This window comes from Neophocaena asiaeorientalis, unplaced genomic scaffold (assembly GCF_003031525.2).
Source record: "Neophocaena asiaeorientalis asiaeorientalis breed wild unplaced genomic scaffold, Neophocaena_asiaeorientalis_V1.1 scaffold70, whole genome shotgun sequence".
NCBI classification, from domain to species: Eukaryota; Metazoa; Chordata; class Mammalia; order Artiodactyla; family Phocoenidae; genus Neophocaena; species Neophocaena asiaeorientalis.
The window spans coordinates 8778708-8790718 of record NW_020175410.1 but is presented as its reverse complement, the minus strand read 5'-3'; the positions used below and the strand labels follow the sequence as shown (position 1 = coordinate 8790718).

The following is a 12011-nucleotide window of genomic DNA, read 5'->3' as shown; positions in this document are numbered from 1 at the left end:
CGCTAAATATCTTCACCAAAATTTTTGAAAAAAAGAATTTTTTAAAGGAGAGGCCCTTGGAAAGTTGAAGTCCTCAGATACCTTTGGAAGAGTGACTCCTTTTATGATGATGATGTGAAAGTCGAGCATGAAGTGTTATGTCAGAAAATTACAGCCTCCCCCAGTATACTTGACTCATTATTTATTCTAAGAATTAATGCATTCTTAGAATTAAAAGCTGAATTCTGTGGAAATAAATCCACTTTAAAAGAAAAATCTGAGGAGTAATTGTATAAGACATGAAGAGAAGTGATCAAACGATGGCACGTTTTTATGAACTGCCATCACCCATCTCCCGAAGCTGCGTGCCCTGCTCCCAGCCCAGCCCCTCCACAGATGCCCTGATTTCCAGACTTCTCATTTTCCAAAATGAAAACTTTGGGCCAGTATGATTTCTAATATCCCTTGTGGCTCAAACAATCTATAATTCTATCACTGTTGCAAACTCCAAACCTGATTCCTGATTTTAAGCCTCTTTTTCACAAACATGTGAAAATTATCAGCTTAGGTAACCAAAGGATCCTAGAAATAAGTGTGGACTGTCAAAATATTTTCTTTTCCTTGCTGCAGGATTTTACCTACAGCCAAAGCAATTTTGTAAAAACTTCTACTCAGTATTCAGAAGAGCCAGTTCTTTCCTATGATTAAGAGAATTAATCACAGGCAAGGACTGGAAAAGACAGTTTCCCCAGACAACCTTAAGCACACGCCCACTGAGAAGCTCATTCTATTTTAATTTGCCAATTAAAACTGCCCCAGGAAATCACACATTGTCATTATCTCATTAAAAATAGTATACGTGTCACTCCCTTACCTCTCTCTGGAAAAACGAACAGTCAAGTAGCCCAACTGCTCCCCACAAGTTAAATTTGATTGCACCCTTAAAAGATTGGCTTTATCTAGGGTCCTCTGGGGACAGTACTGTCTGCTGTTATTACTGCCACAAATTCCACAGATCTCCAGTCACTAACTCAACACCATTTATTAGATATTTACTATATCTGTGGAATTTACTAAGCACTGAGAAGTGTTAAAAAGGCACTAAAACGCTTGTTTTCAGCAAATTAATGGCCACTCTCATTGGAAAATGGAGTCTTATAAACAGGTCTTTTAAAGATCCCTTCTATCTCAACTTTTGGTTCCATCTGGCTCTTATTCAACCCCTCCCTATACGTCTTGCCTGGTTACCTGTGGAATGACATTACAAGGCTGGTACTGACAGAGATTACACCCTCGCAATTAAAAGAAGTTTAATTTTTGTTGGTATGACAGTTATAAATCCCCTTCTCTTATAAACTATGTACTGAGTTGACATTACCTGTGGGAAATAGAATGATTTGAATTGCGTTGCTTATTACTACTTTTCAGTTTCTAGTGTGTCATAAAATGACTAAAAGGGCGGGAGTAAGATGGAAACACTGCAAAAATAATGGCTTATATTTAATAATGCCCCTTTGAATAAAATAATAATAATAAATGAAAAGACTATGACACTAACTTCCTGCATGTACTTAAACATGATTCTGTGTATAACACCTGCAGGTTATTATGTATTTCCAAAGATTCATCCTCAAAGAATCCATTGACTTCTGCCTAATAAAAACGTGTAAAAAAAAAAAAAAAAACCTGTATTACCATAGCTCACTAGGGGAAAGGCACTCTGCCTGTCTACAATCAACGGGTATGATTACCTTATTGCCTTGAAACCCCTTCGGGCCTGGATCCCCTGGAGGTCCAGTAATGCCCTGCTCCAAGATGAAAACCAAGAATTAGTTCTGTGTCCGGAAGGCCAATCAGGAATGAATCATTCATTAGGGTCCCTAGAGATCCTGGAGTTAGAAGTCAGACTATCTAAGTCAGAGTTAAGTTGGGGTTACACACGACTGAGAAATGGAATGAGATAAAATTCCTTGTGTCAAACACACAGCTTCTAAAATAGTACCTAGACTGAGAGCAAACATTTATTCATGAGGTGTTTGTTTTCTAAACCTGCGTTTCCAACATTATTCCTGTGCTGGACCCCTTTTTGGAAAGAATAAACAACAACTTTAAAAATATATATCTAAGGCATATATAACTGTAAGTTGGAGTTTCCAATGACCTGTGATAATCAGAGTTACTCCCCTGTCCTGACACAATTTCAGACCAGAACAAAGGCGTTGATGGTCAACTAGATGCCATCTAGGAAATTTTGGGTAAAGGTATAATTTTCAGTAGACTTTTTGAAATGCTGAAATTGGTTCTTCACACATATACACACCCTCTTCCCATTACAGCTTTAGACAAGGCAAGTCCCCAGACTGGAAAAACGGATCCAATTATTTTCTGAAATCCCTGGGATAAGTCTAAAATAAATGCTTTAAAGAATCATTCCGTGTTATTGAGCAGTTACTGCTTATCATGATGGAACAATACAGGTGCTGTAATTTAGATAAAATGCATAGCTCTTCCTACTGCATTAGAGCAGCAATGCCAACATTGTTACATCCTGCTTTTGACTGCTTTGACTTTTTTTTTTTTTTTTTTGTGGTACGCGGGCCTCTCACTGCTGTGGCCTCTCCGGTTGCGGAGCACAGGCTCCGGACGCGCAGGCTCAGCGGCCATGGCTCACAGGCCCAGCCGCTCCGCAGCATGTGGGATCTTCCCGGACCGGGGCACGAACCCGTGTCCCCTGCATCGGCAGGGCGACTCTCAACCACTGCACCACCAGGGAAGCCCTAACTGCTTTGACTTTATTCATCTTCCTAAGCTCTAATTTTTTAACTTTTATCCCTTCAGCTACTCACTAAGTAGACTCACCTGCCGGCACCTATCTTTGAAGGAGCCTGCGTTAGTTATTCAAAATATTAGAGCACCAGTCTCCAGACTTTGTCTCACATTGGAATCACCTGAGAATCTTTAAAAATACTGATGCCTGACTCCAATCGCCGGACATTCTGACTGAATTGGTAGAGGGTGCATGTGGGCACAGAGATTTCCAAAGCTCCCTAGGTATTCTAATACAGACTTAGATTTGGTTTTCGCCTCCTTACCTGAAGTCCTTCGGGTCCCTTTGGTCCATTTGGCACTGGGGATCCCTGTGGAATAAAATGAACGGTAAGTTGCTCTAAATATCCATTCAATTTGCAATGATTTTACGTGGAAAAGAAGGAACTGTGTTCCCAGTAATGGCCAGTCTTCCCAGGTTATCCAAACATCAAAGCCAACAAATTCACTGTTAACAAAACGATCCTAATTAACAAGCCAACTTGTTAGTAAACTTTTCTCTAGTAAACAAACTCCATGAAAACATGATTTTAGGTTAAGTCCTTTGCCTGTATATTGACATTTTTATCAGAATTTAAAAAAATTATTTCTTAAGGATCCTTAGAAAGCAATAAACTTGGTGGAATATTGTTTCCTTCCAGCAAGGCAATGTAAGTTAAATTAACAATTTAGTGGGCTTCCCTGTGGCGCAGTGGTTAAGAATCCGCCTGCCAGTGCAGGGGACACGGGTTCGAGCCCTGGTCCGGGAAGATCCCATGTGCCGCGGAGCAACTAAGCCCGTGCGCCACGACTACTGGGCCTACGCTCTAGAGCGCCCAAGACACAACTACTTAGCCCACGTGCCACAACTACTGAAGCCTGTGCGCCTAGAGCCTGGGCTCCACAACAAAAGAAACCACCGCAGTGAGAAGCCCGCACACCACTACAAAGAGTAGCTCCCGCTCGACGCAACTAGAGAAAGCCCGTGAGCAGTATCAAACACCCAGTGTGGCCAAAAATAAATAAATAAAATAAATTTTAAAAAACAATTTAGTGAGTTTCCACAATGTCTAGATCACTCTCTTGCCCATCTTCAATACATAGAACTTGGCAAAACACAACTTATACTCAACACTCTTCTAACAGAAAGTATTTCAATATGTCCCATAACTAGGAAGCCCTTTAAAGTTTTTTATGACAGTATAATATTATCTAGTCTCTCTTTTCTCAGATTTCCACTTTTTTTCTGATTACCAGAATGTAACCTGTTTATAATAGACATACCTTGACAATTATAGAAAAAAGTAAATTTCTAACAGCAACAGATGTTAACATTTTAGGCATATTTTCCTCCAATATTATTATTTCATCCAGTAGGTCTTTCTTTAAATAATTTGATCAAAGTGTATATCCAATTTCGTGTCCTACTTATCTGGCCTTCCATTCTATCAAAAATATTTTCCCATGTCATTAAAAACTCTTAGTAAACTGAATAATATCCAAGAATATGATTCTGTCATAGCTACTCATTTCTCTAGTTTTGACACTTAAGTTGTTTCTGATGATTTCTATTGTTAACAATAGTATAGTGAATATCTTTGTGTATAAATCTTTGTTCAACTTCTGATTCATTCCTAAGGATAATTTCCTAGAAGAAGATGACTGACACAGAGACTGTAAGCACATTTAAGGCTCTCATTCACCCTCTTTTGTCTCTCACACCATATATGGAAAGAAAAAGTAAAAATTTCCTCCATAAATTTTGTTCAGATTTCCATTCTCACTACCTGAGTATAGGAAGTGCATCTTCATCTTACAATATCTCCATCAATACTGAGTATTATATATTATCTCAGTGCTTGCTAATTTGATAGATGAAGTAATATTTTAATGTTTTAATTTTACTTACCTGATTGCTTATGTGTTTGGATAATTTTTTCATTTATTACCTATTTATATTTCCTCTTTTATGTTGCTTTGTGTTCTTTGTACGTTTTATGTGTAAACTTACATGAACTCTTCACATCAAGGGCACTATATTTCATTGACCTTAGACATGCATTTTTTCAGATTTTTACATCTCTGAAATTGGGATACATCGTACAATCAGTTGCACCTTACATTTCTAATGGGCAGTATTTTTTCTTTCTTTTTAGCACAGAAAGTTATAGGGCATTTAACAATCCCTGCCATCGTAGTCAATGAACTGTGTTAAATCTTTGTCAGCCATTTTTATTTCAAATAGTGTCTCCAGTTATTTTTTGACTCATTTTTGTTCAGTGTGTCCATCCTTCTGTATTTTCAAGTCTATGTCCATCTCCCATTTTCAGTTATTCTCCAGGAAGAATCCATTCATTATCACACCTTTCATTTTGTCCAGAGATAATTACCAAGCCTACGTTTTTCAGATTCATCTGACCTTTAACTCTACAGTAGTTTAAAAGCTTTCAGAAAGTCTCAGCCTATTTAAAGTGTTTAGTTACATAGGCCAGTGTCACTATTTTATCCTTTTCTTTTCACCTTCCTCCTCGTTTTCTCTCCTGATTCTTCCCATAATTAAAAAATAGATATTGAAAGACTTTGGTATCTTGGTGGCATGCTGGTAACAGTTCTTAACTATAATGAAAACTATTTACTTTTACTCTACTTTTTTGGACCCTTTATCATGTTTCAAATATACTCTCTATGTATTTCTGGTCCATTAAGGAACTCCTTAACATTTAATATTGTCTCCAGTTTACATATTTTATTCATATTTATTTTTTAATGAAAGGCAAATAACTACCCAATTTCTGTGGCTTGCTGCATTTTCAAATCCTTATCTGTGTCTAGTTCTTCCACATTACTGAAAAGTATTTCATTTACCTATTTCATAGAGTTCTTCACTCTACTTTGGAAGGTGCTTGTTCTCAGCGTTTACATCTGGAAAACAATTCTCCTTTGACCCAACTGGAGCTTGAATTGACTTTGCTAGTTAAGTTATTCTTTTCACCATAACATTTAGTGGGCCTGACCTCAAAGGTTAGGGTGCCACAAGGCAAAGTCTTAATGGTCTGTAAGAAAGGCCTTTGGGGGCTCCATTAAATAAAGTTAGGGATGGATTTGTTTTTTGCTTCATGTTTTACAGATGTGAAAATTGAGCTGATGACTCTCTAATTCCAGTAGTGAGAGCAACATAATGAATCCAGGAATTTCTTCTTAAGGAAACTCAGTCCCAAAGGGATCACAGCTGTTAACATTTTAAAAACAAGTTCCTTACTTTGTTACCTTTTATTCCTGGTTTACCGCATTCTCCACGTTCACCCTAAAAACATGAATACATGAAATAAGAAGACATTTGCAGTCATTCAGTGTTCAGATTCTTTTTAAAAGATTCCCAGCAGAATCTTATGACATGAGCAGTCTGATGAGTTATACAGTTTTATCCTCAATACTGTGGGTTGTTTGGGCATTGAACTCTGAAAAATTTTACCCATGAGTCATTCTTAACACAATCAAATTAGTGATACCACCTAATGAGGTTTAACATTTTTGAGACATGGATCAAATTAAGAGGAAAGAAACTAAGGTTTAATGAGCATCTACCATATTTATGTACCCTTTGCATATGTGATTGAATTGAATCCACATTATACCCCAATGAGATTAGTTTTACAATTCCTTTTTTTCAGTTTGATCCATAGATGCCTTTTCTTATTGAAGTATAGTTGACTTGCAATATCATATTAGTTTCAGGTGTACAACACAGTGATTCAATATTTTTATAGATTACACACCATCCAAAGTTACTACAAAATATTGACTATATTCCCTGTGCTGTACATTACATCCCTGTGACTTATTTATTTTATAACTGGAAGTTTGTACCTCATAATCCCCTTCACCTTCATCTTATTTTATAAATGAGGAAACTTAAGCTCAACAAGGTAACTTTGCTCCATCCTCGAGCTAGTAAGAAGAATCAGGTCTGAGCCCAGGTCTACTCAGACTCCGAGTCCCTATTCTTTCCACATGCTCCAGCCTGAGCACCAACTTTGATCAATTAGTAGTGTTTGCCTAGAGATCTGTGAGAGAAAGATTCTGAGAGCATGTCCAGACTTGGTGGAGAAAGGAGCCATGATGAATGATCAAGGTCTGCGGTGAGAGAGAGAGTTGGGCATGGCAATAAGCATGCTGTGTGTTTTCCATCACCACAGACTGCTGTCCTGCCTTCCCTGGAATACTAACGGAAAAACAAATTAACATTTAAATTACGCTTTCCTGTTTATTATTAATGTTATTTTACAGACATTATGTCAGTTAATCTGACATTAACTGTCTGAGGTAGATATCATTAGCCCAGTTTCACAGATTGAAAATTTGTGATTTAAAAAGGTTAAGTAACTTGCTCAGATAGAATGAGAATTGGGGCCTCTGAATACAAATCCACTATATCAGACTTTCAAGACTTCTAATAATTAGAACTAACAAGTAACAAGGTCAATTAGAAAAACAACTGAAGTTAGACTTTTCAAAGTGTATTCATACATATCTATATTTTTTCTGAGCCTCGAAGCAATTCATATTTTTAAGATAGGGCAGTTCAGTTGAGGGGGGGTGTTAAATGATTTATGTAAATGTCCGTGCCAGCCAATGACTCCTAGGCTGGTGCCCTCACTACTAGTTTCTGTTTCTGCTGCTGCTTTATTATCTCTGTGCTCCTCTAAAGCATGCAACTCAAAGTGCCACTACATAAGGAACTTGCACTAGAATGTTCATCGCTGCCCTGCTTCCTTCATTAGGGAAGTCTTGCTATGAAAAATAAATGTCAGCTGAGCTAAGCAGTATGTTTAGTGATGCAGTGGACTTATATTCTTGTGCAAGCTTCATCTCATCACAAAATAGCAACCAATAGTTCACAGATTGACTGCCAACCTGCAGACCACACTTTGCTCTGAGAAGGAATATCATAATTGTGACCACCAGTTATGGATGCAGATTATGTGCCAAAGTCTTGACATTATTGGTGATCACCACAACAGCCTTGCAAGGTGTATGCATCTCCATTCATACACAAGGCAAGGGAGGCTCAGAGAGATTAAGTAGCTTGCCCATGACCACATGCTTGAGTCTGTTAGGCTCCCAAGTCCGTGTTCTCCCTCAGCCACCCAAAGCTGAACAGGGTACACAGCCATGGTCTTCAAGTTACTTTCCACAAACCTGACACTTCTGCCTAGGGTCCTGCATGGGGTATTGCTGGCACGGGGAGCAGGCAAGAGGGAGGTACAATTTTTAGATCCAGCTATGTCTCTATTCAAAAGCAATCTGTTTATGGTTACCGGGGGGAAGGGTGGGGGGAAGGAATAGTCAGGGAGTTTGGGATCAGCATGTACACACTGCTATATTTAAAATGGATAACCAACAAGGACCTACTGTATAGCACAGGGAACTCTGCTCAGTGTTATGTGACAGCCTGGATGGGAGGGGAGTTTGGGGGAGAATGGATACATGCATACGTATGGCTGACTCCCTTTGCTGTGCACCTGAAACTATCACAACATTGTTAATCGGCTATACGCCAATATAAAAGAAAAAGTTAAAAAAAACCCAAAAAACAAAAGCCATCTGTTCTCGCTCCACATTATATTGTGAGTCAAACTGACCCAGGAAAAACTGAGCTTTCACTTAAAACAAGTTGAACATTTATTGCTGGATGCAAATGGAAAATTGCTCTTGAAGAATCAACTAGAAAGCAATTAATTGAAGAATGTTGGATGGAAATACAATGAGTCAACCACCAAAATATAAAACAGAAAAGTACCATAAATATGCTCAAAATTCTTTGGGCTAGAGTTCACGTTCCATTTGTCCAGACAGATTTGTTAGCTATAGGGTCCTGAGGAACAGCATTGGCATGGGGGCAGATTCCCATCAATGAAGATACTGTACTCAGGTTATTCGCCTCTGCAAAGGCGTTTTCTTTTTTGATGGGCTCAGTAATCCCTGTGGCATGGTCAGAGTTACAAAGTTCCCAAGAGCAAGTGCTTCAGAAAAAACTGAACAGATTAGCTCTGTTCCCAGCCTCGATTTCTGACGCTGCTTATCCTGGTGAAATTCTGGTTTGAATGTCGACGGTTCAGGGTCATTTTGCTCCGACAGCTTGTATTTTCCAAACGAGGGCCCCTCCAGTGAATCTATAATTCCCCAGAAGTTTAAGTGAATCTTTTCAAAAAAAAAAAAAAATACACAGAGAGTTTCCTGGTGTTGATAATTAGCATACCGTATAAATCAAAACGGTGGTGGCATGGAAAATTTTCTTCAACTATATATATAGGACAGTTTTACAATCATGAAAGTTTTTTAACTTTCCCATATTATCACTTGTTCCCTATCTCTTTATAGTAGCACCTTATGTTTATAGACCAGCAAATAATTTAAAATACATTGTCACATCCATTATTCTATTTGATTCTCCAACGACCCTGTAAATTAGGGAGGCTTGTATTAATCCAGTTCTATATGGATGAAGAAACAGACACTCTGAGATATTGAGTTGTCCAGGTTCTGATGGCAAAGTACAGAATCATGGCATTTCTTACACTCTTCCCCTTTTCGACCTAACATTTCCAGTGTTTAGGATTATATTTATATGCCTGTGTGTAGGTTCACCCCTAATGTTTACAGGGCCCAGAACAAGAGTATAAGCAGAGGCCCAAATACCACCTATCTAAGTAGCTGAAAGTTCCAAATAGAGCTAATAAACTCGTCATGTTCTGGCTTCCTTTCTTGACAAATATATCTCCAAAAGGCGTAAAAAGTTAGAGAATTTTGGAATTCCTCAGAGGTGCATGTGGGAGGCCCATGCCCACAGCCCACAGCCCAGCTCTCAGTTCACCTCCCACCTCCAGCTCCTCCCACAGCCAAAGGAGCTGTATGTGTCTGTGATGGTGCCACAGACAGCAAAACAAAGCCCCCTCCTGCCCCAACAAAGCTTCCATTTGGTTTCCCTCAGGCCTAGGAAGAAGATGGACATGGGAAGGAGGTTCGTGTGTGCCTTTGAAGCAGGCTCAGACCATTTTGCAGGGACTTCTAGGGGCTTGGTTACCCAAAGCATGATCTAGGAGAAGGGGACATGGGCTTCTCACTCTACAGACACCTGGCTCCCTCATGAATGAGGAGGCTGGAGGAGACCCAGAGCAGGACCCTGTAAAGTGCATGCCTCTTTCCCAGGTCTGAGGGTTGTAGGACAGAATGAATGATGAGGGCTATGTTCTGATTTCAGACAGAAAAATCTGATAATAGAGAGCGTATAATAATAGTGACTTAAACTTATGAACCACTGAACCCTCTCAAAGATTCCTGAGCCCCAGTCTAACGTGTTAATTTCTTTGGAAGCAGTTTGATTTCCTAATTGGTAATTTGCAAAGAATAATAAAATAATCTACCAACTCATAACCTTTGTCAAATTTACTGCCCCTGCAAGCTCTACCCAGGTGCCTGATGGAATGAACTAATTCTTTAGTTCATTTAGTTCTTTAGTTCATTTAGTTCAGTAAAGAATGAATTCTTTACTGCTTAAGCAGGATAGATCCTCTTTGCCCCATGAGAGGGTCTTGTGTCTACATTTCATAGGAAGTTAAGCACCAAGGCAGCAGCATAACTGTAGTATTGCTGCATCCATTTGTACATAGAAACTTTTGATCTTGATACCCGTATTGCATGCCATTAAACTGGGGTTCTCTATTAAAAGAATTTGTATTTGCAGGACTAAGAGAGGCTGGATTCTCAGGATTCTTAGGCTTCCTTCCATCCTTTATAACATACACCTGTATCTTAAGTTCTATTATTTTATGCTAACAGAGTTGAGAATATAGTTAGGAATTTGGGAATCCAGACTTACAAAAATAAAGGAAAATAACTTTTATTAAGTATATAAATACAGTTATGTTGCTGGTTTTTTTAATGAAATTCTGATCTATTTGTTATTTCCAACTTACCTTCTCACTCTTGTACCCAGGGATTCCCTAATTAAAAAAGAAAAGAGAAGTAAAATATGATATTAGAAGGCATAGTTGGAGGAAGTAGTTGATGTTTTTCATTTATAAAGTATAACAAAACACATCTGTATAGTCTTGGGAATTAAGAAGGTATAAAGATAAGGTCTGCCACTTCTCTCTGCACTTAGGGAATGTGCATATAGTAGGGGGAAGAAAAGAACCTATTTTTTCCTTTTATTACATTCTATTCTCAGTTCCACATATTTTTTCAAACCCAATTTCTTACCCTTTGGCCCAAAGCTAAAGGAGAAACTATACACTGAATCTCATTGTAGAAGTGACGACCTATAATAGTGCTTTCAAAATTGTTATATTGACTTTTAAACTGTGAACTATCACAGCTGAGGATGCTTCACAGAGACGGTTTAGAAAAATTGGCTTTGAAACTGAGCTGAGATAATGGCCTTTAAAATGTCCGTAAATATTTATATCCATTATGATCCTCCTTTCAAATTCCGTCTAGAATATAGAACATCAGGAAATGAATGGTTCCTTTGTCAACCTTAGTGAGACAGTGACCTTTAAGTTACTATATTTTATCTCAGCCTAAATAAGGGGCCAGTGCTTCTGCTTCTCTTGTATGTCACTCTTGGGAATTCTGCACAGCCTTCTCCATTGTGTCGCTGCCCATAAACCCTTTAAGTAACCCAATACTGACTATTAAACAGACTGGTAAATTACCAACTTTAAGCCACAGCAAGTCTTTTTCTAATATGATCACATGTCTTTTTCATACAACTAGTTTCTATGTATGAAAATAGAATTGTAAGACATCTTTTAAGTGAGCTGGAGAAACCAATGAAATAAACAAGCTGTGATTGTAGTTACTTGTGAGTCAGAGTACAAAATTTTGCTGTGTATGACTTTTTTACAAAAGGTAAAAAGGAATTCTTTAGCACTTCTCCCCAAATGTGCAGTCACTGAGAAACTGAAAATAAAAGTAAAACTAGTCAAAAAAATTGTTACACTACAATTTAATCCGTGTCGGAAATACTTATTCACATAAACGGTCTTATGTTTAGTGCTGTGCTCGAAATTAAAGGCCACATTAAGATAGTTAAATTGGGGTTCTTTATAAAAGCAGTTCATGTCTGCAGCACAAAAAAAGACTGGACTTTCAATCTCAGGAATTTTGGGGTGCCCTCCACCGCTTATAATATACCACCATATTTAAAATTCTGTCATTATTTT

The 12011-nt window shown here is 38.2% G+C and overlaps 2 protein-coding genes across 2 annotated transcripts in view; one reads left to right on the top strand and one right to left on the bottom strand.

Annotated features, from left to right (window-relative positions):
• MIOS (meiosis regulator for oocyte development) overlaps nt 1-12011 on the top strand; it is a 108982-nt gene that overhangs the window by 22702 nt on the left and 74269 nt on the right. The gene's annotated exons all lie outside the window — the stretch shown is intronic.
• The window catches only part of COL28A1 (collagen type XXVIII alpha 1 chain), a 156924-nt gene that overhangs the window by 129215 nt on the left and 15698 nt on the right, over nt 1-12011 (bottom strand). The window contains 4 exon segments of the mRNA XM_024767109.1: nt 1731-1784; nt 3072-3116; nt 6044-6088; nt 10761-10787. Of these exon segments, the coding sequence (XP_024622877.1) occupies nt 1731-1784; nt 3072-3116; nt 6044-6088; nt 10761-10787 (171 nt within the window).